This window comes from Uloborus diversus, chromosome 1 (assembly GCF_026930045.1).
Source record: "Uloborus diversus isolate 005 chromosome 1, Udiv.v.3.1, whole genome shotgun sequence".
Taxonomy (NCBI): Eukaryota; Metazoa; Arthropoda; class Arachnida; order Araneae; family Uloboridae; genus Uloborus; species Uloborus diversus.
The window spans coordinates 209,312,259-209,329,441 of record NC_072731.1 but is presented as its reverse complement, the minus strand read 5'-3'; the positions used below and the strand labels follow the sequence as shown (position 1 = coordinate 209,329,441).

Sequence of the window (17,183 nt, the reverse complement as noted above, 5' to 3'; positions counted from 1 at the left end):
TCATTAACAGAGAGAGATCATGTCAGACTGTAGAAGGCTTGGTTTTTGATACAAGAAAGTTGCCTTCGGATTTTGGTCTGAGACAATTTTATTACCCGGGCTCGGTTACAAATGTTCGGGCTCGAGTGGGTCCGGGCTCTCAAAAATGAGCCCGAACACATCTGAAGTCTGTAGGTATTGCTCAAAAATGGTAGTACAATACGAATTTACAAAATTAGATAAATTAAAGAAAAAACAATATATAACAGCAAAAGATTGCCGATTGAAAGAACATATATATTTCACAGTGTTTTAAAATTTCTGAAACTTTCATATTATTTAGAGCAACTATTGCTTAACTATTATGTAGCATATGCGACATATTCAACACCAAATAACAAATAGCTATCAAAAACGTTTGAAGTTCAATAATACATTATCAGCAATGAATATATTTAAACCTCTTCTTTTCCAAAAAAAAAAGTATCAATCACATGGAGCAAAACTAAATTAATGTAAACAAAAGCCGTGCACTCAATGCCGAAATTAATACATGCCATACTTATTATCATCTACTTGCTACAATAACAAACCAAAACTTTTAGTGTTTAAAGGTTCATTTCAAATATCATTTTCAGCTATACATTCAGAAACGCAACATACATTGAATGATTTGTGTATACGTGTAGTAAGCCATTTCGCCTTGTCAATTTTAGGAAAAAAAAATTTAAGATGGAAAGAATTTCAAACAATGAAGTCAAAACAAGCACTTTTAAATAGACATACTGTGTAGCCATCGTTATCCTTAGATTTTACTATGCAACAAATTTCACGAGCTTTTTCCCAACTTGTAGCAGGAACATAAACAGCCATCAATAAGCAGACGACACCCTCAGGCAAGTTAAAAAAGAAAAATAAAATCAAAACAAAATCTATTATGAATGAAAATGCAACCAGAGTTGAGAGTAAAATTTGAGACAAATAATTTTTTTTACATTGATCGCAAAAACTATCCAAAACTGCTTTGCATGTTTTATAAAATCATAACACATGCTCTTAAAGAATAATTATCTGTAGAAATGTGTTTAAAAAGAGATTATAAAGATGATTGTATGAGTGTAGTAGGTAAAGCCGCTTGTAAAAAAAGTGTTGCAGATACCTCAGAATTTTGCAGAGAAGAAGAAGAAAAGCGTAGTTCCGACAATTCCGTGCGACATCTGTGAGTTCTGAGCGGTTTTGAGGGACGAGTTGATATTCTTTAGTTAAATTAGTATTCAAATGATTTTATCATTTGTAGTTTTGTTATATTTTTCCTAATTCGAAAAAAATTGAGCCATAAAACAAGCTATGTCGAGTCGTGCCCAACTTTTTGTTGGTCGGTTGCCCATTGACATACGTGAGCGAGATGTGGAACAAGTATTTGAAAAATATGGACGGTTACTTCGATGTGATGTGAAATATGGTAATTTTTTAAAAATTATGTTTGTTTTTGACTGAGTTTCCAAAATTCTTTAATTCAGAATTCTAACTTCACATGCTCCAAATTGTGGTTAATTTTATTCTACAAAGTCCTCAAAATTAGTTGATTAGATAGTTTTAATGCAATGCCTAATGTTCAACTTGAAATGCATACAAAAGTTTTAAATGAATTAGTTTCATAAAAAAAATTAATTTTACATATATTTACCTCAAGATTTTACATCTATTAATTTATGACTGTTATTGATTTGTTACAGGAATGTATGGATCAACTGGAAGAAGAAGTTCTGGAAGTGTGTATATATTATTTTAATTTCCTCTTGTAAATAGTCTTTGTGCACAAAGCTCAGTTTGTAGGAACTCGAACTTTTAAAAGAAATAAAGTAGCTATATTAAGAGTTCTTCAGTGTTTTATACATTAGGGGGAGGCGGGGGTACTTTGGGCCGCTGGGCCAAGTTGGACCGGTCTCAATTATTTTAATACTATTAATATTTTTTTTTATTTTATGACCAATAAATAGCACTTATGGATACTATAATGAAATCATATGGTACAGTTATATTGAACAAATTTTATTCCAGAAAGTGTTATTTCAGTAGTCCTGAGCAATTTTCAGAGAACTATTTTTTAAATGGTTTTCATCAAGATTTTGGGGAAAAAATTGAACTCCTTTATTAAAGAAAGTTCCTTTAGTTCAATATAATTAGCAATTTTTTAATTTTTTGTCAAAAAAAAAATATTTTTTCAGACGGGGGATTTCCAAGAAGATGGGGTAGGTTGGTCCATTCGTTGTGGGGCGCGTCGGGCTCAACGAACTTACCCCACATAACTTAAAAACTTTGTTGCTCTTAAATCTCATTAATTATAACAATATTCTATGATTTTTCTTTTGATTTTTAAAAAATATTTACTAATGGTGAATGCTTATTGCTGTTTTTAAATAAAGATATATCAGAAAATCAATTTAATGTTATATTGATCTTTAAATTTAATATTTTTCACTCTACACACAACAGAGAATAAGGTAGTTACAAAGTTTAATAGTATTTATCGCTAAAATTATAAATGTTGTTTGAATTATGTAGTCCAACGTACCCCATCCGTGGGGCAAGTTGGTCCACTTTACGAGGTTCCGATAAAATATTACTGCGAAAAAAGTTTATCAATTCAACGCTTCTAAAAATATCTGTGAGGTTGAGAAGTGTTTAGTGAAACTTATTGTAGAAAATCGAACTGATAATTAAATTTTTTGACAAGGTAAAAAGTGAACCAACGTGCCTCACCTCCCCTTATTCAACAATGAAAGCTACATAGGCCCTTTTTATTACTATTTTGAAAATTACTGCCTTTATTTATTGTTTTCAGGGGGGGGGGAGTAGTAATGAATTGGCATTTTAATTCCCTTTTTTCGATTTGCAATTTATTAAAATTGTAATTTTTCTCAAATGCTCAAAATATTTTTTTCAAAGTAATGCATTGGCAGGAGTAGAGATGAGAATAAACGAAAGAAAAAGTGGTTTTCACTCCGAAGGTTTTTTTTTCCCCCACCCAGGAAAGTTTCTGGGGAATTTAATATTGTGCTCAGATAGTTATTATAATATTTTACCCTATTTTCCTTTTTTCTTCAGATATTTTTTTGTGTTCCGTTTCCTACATAAAAATATCTGTATATATCATATAACATCTGTACCTAAATTTCCTTCATCTACCAGTTCGTTAACACTCTCAACTTCAATGAAAGGACATCTACCTATAGCTTGATTATTCACTATTCCAGACTGATGAGTTCTTACTAGAATGAAACTGCAGTCTCAGGGTGTGATAACAAGACTATTTGGTATTGCATGTAGTTCTGCCTTAACCCTCTGGCTTAGGGGTAGTAACTTACAACTAATTATAGTTATTTTATTTTTTCACGCCTCCCTTGAAATTATTAAGAACAGCTGAGTTAACCAGTTTTGAACATAGCCAAAAAAGCATTACACTAAAAAATATTTTTGAAAATTAAATAAAAAAGGACTGATAATTGGCATTTTTTAAATTGAATATTTTGCTGTTGATCAATTGAAGATGAAATTTTGGTTAACTGGTCATAATTCTACTTGTAAATGTTTCTTCTGCACTTTTAGCTGCTATCAATTCTGACATTAGATGTTTAATGATAAGTAAAAAGTCTTAAATGTGTAAAGCATTAACTTAATTTTCATGCTTAAGAAAAAATATACTTCAACTTATTCTATTTGACTAAGTTTAGTTCTTCCACATTTTTGATAAATGCTTTTTTTCTAATGTTTAGTATTCGATTGTTTTTGGAAAACTTTTTTTTTTGTTATTCTATTTTGTTATAGGAACAGGAATGGCATACGCTTTTGTTGATTATGATGATAGAAGAGATGCAGAAGTAAGTTTCTAAAAGGATTGATTCATGAATTTTCTCCTACAATCAAATAATTTCAGTTTTGCAATAAATTATAAAGAATATTTGACTTGATTTTATGTGTGCCAAAATATTTGTTTTGGTGTGTTAAAAAAAAAATCATTTTTCATATTTCACTACAGTTTGAAAGAGCTGCTTTTTTTACATACAAAATAAAATGACTATATCGTTCTTTAACTTAATATTGAATTTTTTCCTGTGTTTTCTTTTTCTTGTACAAATTTTGGGAGATTAACATGCTTTAAAGGCTGTTGAACTCGTTTTGACCATTTAAAAAAAAAAAAAGTCAATTCAATTTTAAAACTATTTTTGGTCAGTTTTGATAGTGTTGAGATATTTGCTTTTCACACAGATTTAATTTTATGCTGGGGTCTAATTTGAACACTATATCATTCTAAGAATTAAAATTTGGCACAGTGGCAAATGCGTAGCGTGGACCTTGCATAATTTAGGATCAAAATAATAAATAACAAATAAATAAGTAGAGTAAAATAATAAATGAATAAATAGAAATGTAAATACATCACCAGATCTCCAATGCTTGGTTGACTGGTATATGATGAAAATATGAACCTCAAATTAGTTTGATAACAGTTTAAAACTTTTTTTACATTTTTTTAAAATGTAAAACGGTGTGAGCTTATGGATGTATTCATGGAAAAAAGTTTATATTTTTCAATGAAAATAATTGTTTTAATTTCTTAAGTTTAAAGATTTCTGGGAGAAAGATAAAACAAGTCATTAGTAGAAAGTGACGTAGTTGTAGAGTGCTATTAATATGAAGTATATACAAGAGAAAATGACTAAGATGGTCACTAATAGAAGTTTTACTGTTTTTTGATTCTGAAATAGAGTAGTCAAAACAAATCTGTGATTTATTTGTTCTGAAGTTTCAAAAAAAAAAAATGTTACAATAACCATACTCATGTTGAAAATCAGTACTTAGTTTCAATGCCAGTTTTTATTTCCTAATACAAATCATTTGCAGCATTTTTTTTGAAATTCTTTAAATGTTGATGTGCTTATATAATGCTTTTTAAATTTCATTGAATCGATCTGTAAAAGCTTTTTTTTTTTTTTTGGTTTTTATGCCAATGTAATTTTTAGCTTTGAATCTGAAAATGACCTTGATTTTTCATCCATTAGATCAGGATTTTTCAAAAAATGTAAATTTCAAAAATTTATGGAGCGTAAGAAAAAAACCCCTTTTTTACATAATTTAAACATTATATTTTAAAAAACATGAGACACTTAAAAAGAGGCCAAAGGGTCTCACTAACTCAAGATCAAGATTAGTGTTCACCACTCGTCACAGGGCGATTAAATAAGAAATGTGTCGGCTAAAATTATTTGTAATTTGCACTACCCGAACCCCACTGTATTTTTAACCACCAGCTTTTTTTTAACCTTTATTTAAACTGATAATTGTTATGTTTTAGTAGAAATTTAACAGCTACTTTGTTTAGTTTTATTTTTGGTTTACGAAAAGGGGCGACCAGACAAAAAGGAATGACGAGAAAACTAATGAATTTGCTTTTCTGCTTTATACTGATGACCAGAAAAATTCCCAATCTTCTTCTTTGTCACGAGTCCCTTAATTTTACATGAAAATCACATATTTAAATACAGTCGGATCCCGCTACAACGCGATCCAACTTGCGCAAACTGGCTATAACGCGAGTTTTTTTACATGAGTAATGAATTTTTTATTGCTGACGCAAATTACTCACTTGCAACATGACATTTTTTGGAAAGGAGCAGCGGAGCATTAGAATGGGCTTCGTTGACGCTAAATATTGATTTTGTGAATCGACTTTCATCCCTTTAGCGTCACTGACAGTGGAATTTCACATTGTATTAGTCTAAACAACGCTTTGCTATAGTTTATACAAATTAACGCTCCGATTCTGAACGGTTTTTTTCCTTCTTATGAACGTTGATAAAACAGAATGGTTTCCAAACAAGGACTTTCATCTCAAGTTAGCAAAAGAGGAAAGAAAAACCAAGTTTCTGACAATGCAAGAAAAGGTAAAGATTCTCGATGCTTAAACAATTATAAAGTGCCTCGAAGGTAGCACGACAATTAGGTATGAGTTAATCTTCGATGCATACAATTGCAGTTCAACAGGGTGGCGACAGATCAGGGAAAAGTCAGGGAACTTTATTAATCAGGGAAATATCAAGGAATTTTGAAAAAATAACAAAAAATCAGGGAAAATTTATTTTATGAAGAATTTTTTTTTTTTTTTGCTTTACAAAATTAAGTACTCTAATTCCCTACGCATTTTCTGCCAATGATCTGTTTAAAAAAAAGTAAAATTAATGAGGTGTGATTATACACTGCAGCATATTTGCATCTTTTTTCCTCAACGTCAAAGTATTGAATCTTACTTATTAACCAAAGGATGAACTTTCTAAGATTGCTTCTGTGTCTGTTAGGTTGTTTATTTTACCTAGCTTGAAATTTCCTTTTATGCTTTCAATGCTACGTAAAATAAACAACCATACAGGCAAAGAGGAAGCCTTCATTAATGCCTTAGCTTCTTTGCCTTTATTCCGTTGTCTTGAAGTGATTAGCGTACTGTAATCACGATCTCAAGAAGAAATCTTTGGTTTTTGAATTAATACTATAAAAGCTTAAAAGTTATCATTTCTTTGCATTTTCAATTTAATTGCTAAAACTGAACTTTCAATAAAAAAAACTTTGTTTTTTGCCGTTATATTATTTGTTGCCACCGCAGATTATAAAGGTTTTCTTTTCTTCAGACTTAAGTGATTCTTTAATTTTATAACCAAGTTGTATTCTTTTATATGTTTTGAAATTAACTAATTGCTTTCTTTTTCTTTTTTTTTCTTGCATTTCAAAGTTTTTTGTTACAAAAGCAATCTAAGATTTTTTTTCATTACATACTGAAATGATTTTAAATAGAGTTAACTTGTGTACGTAAATAATTTTTTTTTAATTGTTAAAATGCTGTATTCATTCATTAAAACCTATGTTCTTGATTAGAGAAAAGCTCCCTATGAATGGAGGTCAAATGGTTTCATCTGTTTTGCATAAATATTCTATTCTTTCACTATTACTTGTTATTCTTGCAACAATTATTATACTGTTTGAAAACTTAGTTCAAAATGACTTTAATTACTTTTTAGTTCTATCTTAAATACACATATGGTTTTAAGAGTAATTTTAATAGTTTCTTAAAATTCTCATGCTAAGTGGTTTCTGGAAGTGAAGTATTTTTTTTTTTTTTTAAATTTTCTATAATCTTTCCATTGTAGAAAAATTTAATGTACTGTTTTGTAGGTCCCCCCCCCCCCAAAGATTGACTTGATATATTTTTTTAACCATTTTATTAAAAAAAGTAACATCTTTTGAAAATATATCTTTAGTTCAACAACTTTACACAGCTTAAAACGTTAAAAATACTGCATTTTATACAGATATACAATGCATTTCAAGTAGAGCAAAGAAAGAAAACCATTATCATTGGTAACATAAATCAGGGAAATTTGGTGAACTTAATCAGGAAAAAGTCAGGGAACTTTTTTTCACTGTTCCTGTCACCACCCTGTTCAAGAAAAGGAAATTTGCAAAAGTTCAGAACTTAGTTTTAATAATGAAGCTTGCAGAGTAGTGTCTGAGCAAAATACAAACATCATGAAAATGGAAGCCAGGCCAGAAATAATGGTGTACCCACACTGCATAAACGTCATAAATTTTAAAATTATAATTAAAATTACGATATCTACTGTTCAGTGCTATTATAATGCAGTAATGTTCTTTCTGTAAGTACCCTACTGTTAATGTACATGTAGCTTATTTATCATTGATTTTGTGCTTCATAACAGAGTAATCATGTTAAATAGTAACGCTTTTTCTAAAATACAGTAAAATGTCAGTTCTTTATAAAACATACGGTAATATAAAGCTAAGAAATGGTTTGAAACAATTTGAGGGGTGTTAACACATGTCTGAAATAATTGGGTTTGCTTATAAAAAATTTCTAAACATACGTTGTTCCACAACGTGAAATTCCGACTTACGCGAAGGGTCTTGGAATGCATTCTTTGCGTAAGTCGGGATTCGACTGTATAATAATTCAAAATGTGCTTAAAGAACATAAGTTTTGCTTTATTATTTTCATCAACAATTAAGGGAAAAATGAGTCCTCTGTCCTTGTTTCAGACCTTTTACCTATAATGCATGGTAAATACATTAATATTGAAGTCAAACAATGCATAGTAATAGTCAAAGAAAAAAAAACTTAATGAAAAAAAATTTGATTCTATATTTTCAAAAAATTGTGCAAATTTTCAATGTAAAATTTTAGAAAAATCCTGACATGTTGAGAAAGAATTGTCATTTTCGGAACCAGCTCCAAAATATTCACTAATAAAAGGTTAAGAAATACAACCTAAATTTGGCAGGTTAGTGTTAATTGTTCAATGTGAAATAAGTCACTTGTAATAAAATAGTCGCTTGTTAAGAATTGTGTTCAATCATGAATCATCCATTTTATGTTGAAATACTTAGATGTAAGCAAAATAGATGTACATATTATTAAAATTCTTGTTTTTTAATTTACATTAATGTAAGGTACATGACTTTATTTTTGTTTTAGAATTGCTATTTTAATTTTATCAATTTGTATGGAATGAGCACTGCGTGAGCAGGTGACAGTGCTCTTCTAAATTGTTATTATTTTTTGTCTTCCAATAATAATTGATTTTAACTGTTCTGCGAGTGTGCTGTTGGAGAGTCCAGTTCCAAACTGCCTTCCACATCTCTGACCATGCCTGATCCTTGAGCCGAGACCATATCCGTAGGCCACAAAAAGAATGCCTCTTCGAGCTCGATTATGTTCTGAACCATGTAGCCTCCCATTCCCAATGTCACTTGTATAATCCGTTTGCCAATTGTTGCCATTTGCCAGCCGGCGATACCGAAAAAGTGGCCTCTGTGCGGCTCTGGCAGCCAAATGCCTTGTTGATCTTTCCATATAAATCCTTTATGCCTATGAATCCTCGACTCAAGCCCAATAGGTATTCTATTTATTTCTCTTGTAAGCAGCAAGGTGTTAAATGTTCTTTTTCCAGGTGGTCTGTGTTCTCATCAGCAAAGATTGGCGATTGTTGTTTATTTGAGATAATTTTTTTTTAGTAAAGCATTGAACTTGTTGATACTTTCACCATGGAGAATTTCTGCTTGCTGTTTCTTTTAGTATAAGTTTCTTGGGCTCTGAAACATGAACTGTTTCATTGGATGCATTTAAAGTTAATTACATTTTTTGATATTAGAGTAGTTAATCAAATATTCTTGATAAACGTGAACATTCCAAGAATTTTCTCCTGAATTTCAAATTTCGGAAAACTATCAAAAATCCTCATTTTTCTTAAAAGTAAATAAAACATATTGGGAGCAAAATCAATGTTATGGAATAATATTCAATTATTGTCAAAGCATGAAAACAATATAATTTTTAAATTTTCATATGGTGTTAATTTAAGAGATTTTTCTCCAAACCAGAGGTTCCCAAAGTGGGTGCCATAAGCAGGGACAAGGGATGCCGCAGGGTGTCAATGAAATCAATATATGTGTATGAAATAAGGGTGTATTGGGGTGTCGTGAAAAATTCAAATATTTCAAAGGGTCTGTGAATCCAAAAAGGTTGGGAACCCCTGCTCAAAACTATGTCAAGTCTCTTTCAAAATTAAGGTTTTTTTTTTCTTTTTGAGTGTTGCGTAGTGGTTTTCATATACGAAACACTATTCGAATTTCTAGGGGTCAGCAAACATTTGTGTATCCTACTTGTATCCAGTATAATGTTAAAATTTTCTAAATTCTAAAACTCTTTTCAAAATTTTCCAGAAATTTCTTATTTTTCACTATTAAGGCTCTTCTAAACCTCTCCGTAAAATCTGACACGGCGAAATCACGAAATCTGTGGCAACACAGAGGGTGTTTCTGGGAGGGTCTAACTCGATTTTTTTTGCACTGCTAATTGGTCAGATTTCATGATGGACAGCGTCAATCACTGAGTACGTGAATGGACAGCCATAAATCTAAGCTGTGCCCGAAGGTACTGTCTTTGCGATCGGACGAGGGCAGAGAGAGCTGCGAAAGATTCGAAGGATCCTGTTCCAAAACATGTTTCCCACCCGGCCTGTTTCCCCTCCGTAAATCAGTAAACATGTGTTTTCGTTTCAAAGTGTTTCTAGAGCTGACTGCTTACGATTTCCGAGAATTTAGTATTCAGCGAAAGGAATAGCAGGGAAAGCTGTCTGAGTTGTCCACTCAAGTTCTCCCGCCAAAGGGTGACAGAAGAAAAGAAGAAAGAAGACCATGTGTCAGGAAATTAACTTATTCTGCAAACTAGAAAATTTGCAGAATGCCTAGAAAATAGAATTGAGAAATGAAGGCAGAAAAAAAAGAGAGAAAAGAAAAGTTATAACATAAATTCATCTAAATTTCAATATTGAACATGGTGCGCACAAATGATGAACAAAATTTTTAAAAATCGAATTTCCGAAACTACTGCACATATCACAATAAGTGATACTTGAGAATAAATAGGAACATTCTAAGGTTTTTTTTTCCCTTTTCAGTTACAAACAGGGGCGGAGGGCGGGAACAGAAATTAACGTTGCGAGGGGGGAGGGGGATGTATAATAGTCATTGAGATAAAAGGCGCAATTTCAAGAACTATCACTAACAAAAACAAAAACATATTCCACTATAAATATGGATGTTATTCTCAGACATTAGTCATTCGCCCTGAATAAAATTTTATCAGTTCCACAATGCTACAAGTTAGAAATAAATTCCCGTTCCTTGAATCTATTTTTTCATATCAACTGATGTATTTGACTGTACTCGGGTTTTCAACGCAACATTTCAATCCGAAGAAAGGAGCAAGTAATAAAAACTACCTAATAACATAACATAAAATCAAGTTACATGATATAAAGTGGAAACAATAGATCGCAGTCCGACGGAAAAGGTATTTCTACTTCTTTCATTCGATTTAAAACTGCTCAGGGTTTGAATTTTTTAATGCAGTAATGAAAATAATTCAGATCAATATCATTAAGTACAATAATGACACCTTGAGAACAAAAATTAACATTACACAAAAACGGTGAACTGTGCACTGGAAAATTGTTAAAAGCCATTTTATAACTGCCGAGCACAGACCAGGCATTAAAAAAAAAAAAAAAGGTTCAAAAGGTTCGCGTACATTCAAGGAGGATATGATAAAAATTCTAATTTTATCAACCCAGTATGTCGAAGGGAAACATGTTAGGAAATATTTTTTTATCATTTCATTGAACAAAAGAACCTTTCAGTAATTCATGCATTAGAGACGTACCGAGTAGCACTTTGGTCGAGTATCGAGTTCCAAGTTCCAATTATGTTTTAAGAAGAACCACCGACACACATGTGACGAATTTTGAACTCAGTGGTCAGTGGAAGAGTAGTATATACCTCCATGTCCACACACACACACAAATAATAGTTTTAAAAACAAAATTCCAGCCGAAATTTAATTGCGCATTATTGAAAAGATTTGTTTCTGTCAATAATTTTGACAAATAAGTTATTTTTTAGATTAAAAATAAACAAATACATAAAAGGTAGTGTTAATCAAGTTGGAATTAAAACAAATTATATCAATCCATACTTCTAGTCCGCCAAAAGTAAATAATGTTTAAAAGCAAGTGAAACAACGTTAACACAGCACAAATGTGCAGGAGCACTGCAGACACGTGTTTCTGCATCACAAGGAACATCTTGTTTAGTGCATAAAATGTGAGCTAATGAATGTTTAATAATACGACTTTTGTCGGATGTCTTCAAATCCATAAGCTCACGTTTTTTGCATTGAAAAAAGCATTTCCTGTAATGCCAGAACACGTGTCTGCAGTATTCCTGCACATTTGTGCTTTTAACGTTGTTTTATTTTTTAAGAAAAGGTACTTTCATGCTGCAAAAATCCATTTAATAACATAAAAATTTCATATTTTCTGTACTTACCTTTTTTGCTCCATTTTTAATAAATAAGTTTCATTAACTTTGGGTATTAAAATATAAGATTTACTCCATTGAAGCATAAAAAAATTCATTATTCTCAAAATTTGAATTTGACTTTTTAATTTGAATTGTAAATGATTGCAGTATATTATATGCTTGTACTTTTTTATTAATTGTAAAATCTGCTTTGAACAATATTCAATTTTTTACAACTACGCGGTATTGGCCGAGTTCATGATCAAAATATGGCCGAGTACCGAGTACTCGATGCGTCTCTAGCATGCATGTTGCAACAGGGAAACTGACAAAAAAATTTTTTAAAGTTAATGACAATGTCTGAAAAATATCTACTTCACACTCTTGCAAAACTCTACCTCGCAATAATCTATTCTGTTGTGCTAGTAATTAAACTTTCCATAGCTGTAATTCTGTGATCAAAATATAAATATGCTACAATCCTACAAAGCTTTTTTAAAAAGGTTTCTTTTGGTATTTCTGCTTCATTTTCGTTCACGTGGAATAGGAATGAGGCTCTTTTCCGTTACGATTAAAATTTGTAATTAACGTATAAATGCTTGGTGTTTTTTCAAGTTTTCTTGAAGATGTAAAATATGAGCACCTAACATATTTGATTAAAAATTTATTTTAAAATGAGGGAGAAGAAGAAGGAGAAAGCTATAAAGACATATTTTTTAAAGTTTAAAACATCTTCAGGGGTGCCAGTGCCAAATCTTTCTGCGATGCTCGAGTACACTGTTAAAACTACAGATTGCATTCGGCACCTTTCATGGGTTGAACACTTGACCACTAGCGGCACCCAATACGGAGGCGAAATGGTACCTCTAACTAGGGTGAAAAACAGGCACTTTTTAAAAAATAGGCAGCTGGGGTGAAAAATAATCATTCTCAAAGAAAGAAAACGGCAAATCAAAAGTCCCGAAAAAATTAAACGCAACCCTCCATAAATACAATTAAAATCCACCCCCCCCCCAAAAAAAAAGAGAAGATAAATCGCCAAACAATAATTAAAAGAGGAATTTTTTACCTCAAAACAAAAACAAAATTTTATTTAGGCACAACCGAGAAAAAAATACCTAGCAACCAACTGAACGCTAATTTAAAATGAGATCGTGCAAACGATAGTTTTTTCCCGGTGATTTAACGGCCTTTTTTTTTTTCAATTCGAAAGAAATGAATGAACTGTATGGGAGTTTTACGAGCGTTTTCGAATGGCGCCAAAATCGAACTGAACGGGTAGTTATTTCGGGTAGAAAGAGTCATTTAATGTCATTTTCGGACCCTAAAATTAAAATTCGAATGGTTCGGTTCTTTTTTGGCGTTTGAACCTCCCCCCCCCCCCCGCCTACGTTCCTTCTCGGGTGCCCAAGTACCTCCCTGCTAAATTTGGTCCAGATCCGACGAAAACTGTGGATTGGTATAGGGAACATACACACACACACACACACACACACACATATATTTGTTTTATTTATATACGAGCTGCGTTGCCCTATTTTGCACGGACTACCTCGAAAATAAAAGTTAGGTCAAGTGACGCATGCTCAACAATCAGGCTTTAATTACAGAAAATAAATACTACAAAATTTCCCGTAAAAATAATCATTCTCAAAGAAAGAAAACGGCAAACCAAAAGTTCCCGAAAAAATTAAACGCAACCCTCCATAAATACAACTAAAATCCTGAAGAAAAAAAAAGAAAGATAAATCGCCAAATAATAATCAAAAGGGGAAATTTTTACCTCAAAACGAAAATGAAATTTTATTTAGTCACAATCGAGAAAAAAAACTGGCAACCTTCTAAACGCTACTTTAGTATGAGATCGCGCAAACGATAATTTCCCGATTTAAAATTTCTGTTCCATTAGGCTCAGCAGTGATTTTTAATTTTTTCCTGGTGATTTTAAAGTCTTTTTACTTACAAAAAAGGAAGTATTGTATTCACGAAAAAAAATTATCTAAAAATTCGGACTTAATTTCCATTTTGCTCACCCTCGAATGAATATTGAGTTTTTTTTTTCCAACCCGACCACACGCGGATAAGTGCCTAAGAACGTATAAACACCCGAAATATCCATTTTGACATTCCCTGAGTTAATTACAACGACTTTTCTCCTCACGTCCGTATATACGTATGTGCGTATGTATGTCGCATAACTCAAGAACGGTATGTCCTGGAAAGTTGAAATTTGGTACGTAGACTCCTAGTGGAGTCTAGTTGTGCACCTCCCATTTTGGTTTCATTCGGATGTTCCAAATGGGGTCTTTTACACATTTTTTTTGGGGGGGGGAATCAATGTTAATTCAATGCCAACTCAAGTAGTATTATAATTTATGCAAACACTTGGCAATTTTTCGCCAAGCTTTTGGTCACCAAGTTTTGTCGCCAACTTAGCAACAAATTTGGCGTTTTTCGAGCTAATCACGATTGCTAATTGGTTTCATTTGACCGTCCTTGACGTCTGGTTCCATTTTCAACCCCATCTGCAGGCGCGGCTCCAGCACGACTCCTCTGGTCCTGAGCACTGGCCCCAAGTAGCCGATGCTCGTGGTCAGTAGTGTCCATGTCCTAGACACAAGCACGCTCTCACACACACAGGAACAGGAACAGTTTCTACAAACAAGTGAGTGGGGTAGTAACCAATGAGTAGCGTTCTGTCGCAACTCGTGATTGCGAAAAACATAATTTAAATTCAAAATTTCAAAATTCAAATTAATTTTGAAAAAAAAAATTGTTTTGTTTTTTTAAATCTGGTTTCAATCTGGCCATTGTTGGTGATATTTAGAGAGTTAACTATTGAATCAAATTAAAATTGCGAATAATGGGGAAATGACATTAAATTGGTGTAAAAGGAAGTCATGTGATGCACATCAGCTCGTTTCTTTTAGTGAAACTCGAAGGAAATGAATGAGCTCTATCGGTGTTTTTCGCGGGCTTTTGAATGGCACCAAAATCGAACTGATAGACTAATTATTTCGGTTAGAGAGAGCCATTTAATGCCATTTTCAGGCTTTAAAATTAAAATTCGAAAGGTTCGGTACTTTTTGCATTCAAAAACCCTCCTACGTTCCTTCTCGGGTGCCCAAGTACCTCCCTGTCAAATTTGGTCGAGATCCGACGTAAACTGTGGATTTGTACAGGTAACATACACACACACACATATAAATATATTCTCTGTTTTATTTATATAGACTAGCTGCATTTCCAGGCTTTGCACGGTATACCTCGAAAATATAAGTTTTGTCAAATGACGCATGTTCAACAATCAGGCTTCAATTAGAGAAAAAAAAAATACTACAAAATTTCCCATCAAAACAATCATTCTCAAAGATAGAAAAAAGAAAACGGGAAATCAACAGTTCCCGAAAAAATTAAACGCAACCCTCCAGAAATGCAACTAAAATCCTAAAAAAAAGAAAGAAAAAAAAGAAGACTAATCGCCTAATAATAATCAAAAGGGGAAATTTTTACCTCAAAACAAAAACAGAAAACAAAATTTTATTTAGTCACAACCGAGAAAAAAAGAGGGGTAACCTTCTGAACGCTTATTTAAAATGAGATCGCGCAAACGATAATTTTCCGATTTAAAATTTCTGTACCATATATCTTAGCAGTGCTTTTTAATGTTTTCCCGGGGATTTTACAGATTTTTTTTTTTCAAAATTCGAAGGAAATGAAGGAACTCTTTCGGTGTTTTTCGCGGACTTTCGAATGGGACTTGAATTAAAGAAATCGGTTAATTATTTCGGGTAGAAAGAGCCATTTAATGCCATTTTCAGGTCCTAAAATTAAAATTGGAACGGTTTGGTTCTTTTTTTGGCGTTCCAAAAACCACCTACGTTCCTACTCGGGTGCCCAAGTACCTCCCTGCCGTGTGTGTGTGTAACGGAAACAAACTGTTGATTATATATAACTAGCGACGATTATTCATAATTTTCAATAGACTTGGTAAATATGATACATTATGTAATGTTTATCAAATTTACTAGTTTATTCACATAATTTCCTATTCGTGGATAATGCAATAAATTAGGATTATTTGTGGAGTAATGAGATCTTAATTACAAAAACTGAACATTTTCAAGCAACACCAGAAAACTCAATCGTCTAAAAAAAGAAAAATGTCTCGGTTGCAATTACAATTTCTAATAATATTTCAATTAAAAAACTGAAATGTGCCTTTTTTTTGTACATTACTTTCATTTCTTGCCTTGGAAAATGTATATTAGATAATAGTTTTAATTCTATAAAAAAAAAAGTTTATATTATTAACTATTTAATGTTTACCTAAACAAAACGGAACTTCAAATTTAATTACATATTTAGAATTCTATATAATGTCAAAGTCTTGAAAATTAAAGATCTGAAAGTAAATGCATAACACACAAAGCCTCGATATCAAAAAGCAAACCAAGCCAATATTCTAATGAAAAACATTTTCTTGTAAGATAACCTATTCAGACTCATTCTGCTGTGACTTTCCGAATTATTAGCAACTTTTTTACTAAACTTCATTTTCAAAGGCATCGTTGTGTGTGATATATCTGATCCTTCCAGAAAGAGACGATTATTTTTAATTAATATTGCTAGTTCAGGAACATTGTCAAGCAAAATATTTTTTCTATACAAATTGACCTGATTTTTAGAAAAGCTATGGACTTTTATTGTATTCACCACTACGAGTCAAGAAATATATTTGATAAATAATAAATAGTAGTCATACCCACACGGCTTTGCTTGTAGTAGAAAATTAAAAGGTCTTATGGTTCGCCTGTATAATTACAAAAAATGTATGGTGAATTTTTCGCCTATTGGCTTACCATATTACGGTTCCACGTTATGATAACTTGGTAATTTACTCGTCTGTCGTATGAAAATTTTGTTCGGGAAAGTGCTCTTAAAATTGGAGTAGAAAAAGAACAAAATCGAATTTTCGAAAAATTGCTTCGAGGTGCACACCCCACGCTACAAAATAACTTTGTGCCAAATTTCCTGAAAATCGGCCGAGCGGTCAAGGCACTATGCGCGTCACGGGAACCGGACATAACGTCCAGATCCATAACGTCCACGGACATAACATCCATGACCAAAACGTCCAACGGACAAAACATCCGAGGGACAAAACGTCCGACGGACATAACGTCACAGAGATCCAGACAACCAGACATCCTCCAGACATCCAGACAGACAGACTTTCAGCTTTATTATAACAAAGACTATTTCCCAACTTTAGT

At 32.3% G+C, this 17,183-nt stretch overlaps 2 protein-coding genes across 2 annotated transcripts in view; one reads left to right on the top strand and one right to left on the bottom strand.

The window, feature by feature from the left end:
- The window catches only part of LOC129224646 (nischarin-like), a 48,380-nt gene extending 47,510 nt beyond the window's left edge, over positions 1 to 870 (bottom strand). The window contains exon 1 of the mRNA XM_054859132.1: positions 766 to 870. Within this exon, the coding sequence (XP_054715107.1) occupies positions 766 to 852 (87 nt within the window). The 5' untranslated portion in view covers positions 853 to 870. The remainder of the gene's footprint in view (positions 1 to 765) is intronic.
- A 316-nt stretch (positions 871 to 1,186) lies between these two features.
- The window catches only part of LOC129234153 (serine/arginine-rich splicing factor 4-like), a 39,466-nt gene continuing 23,469 nt past the window's right edge, over positions 1,187 to 17,183 (top strand). The window contains exons 1-3 of the mRNA XM_054868054.1: positions 1,187 to 1,441; positions 1,716 to 1,751; positions 3,808 to 3,860. Coding sequence (XP_054724029.1) covers positions 1,327 to 1,441; positions 1,716 to 1,751; positions 3,808 to 3,860 — 204 coding nt within the window. The 5' untranslated portion in view covers positions 1,187 to 1,326. The remainder of the gene's footprint in view (positions 1,442 to 1,715; positions 1,752 to 3,807; positions 3,861 to 17,183) is intronic.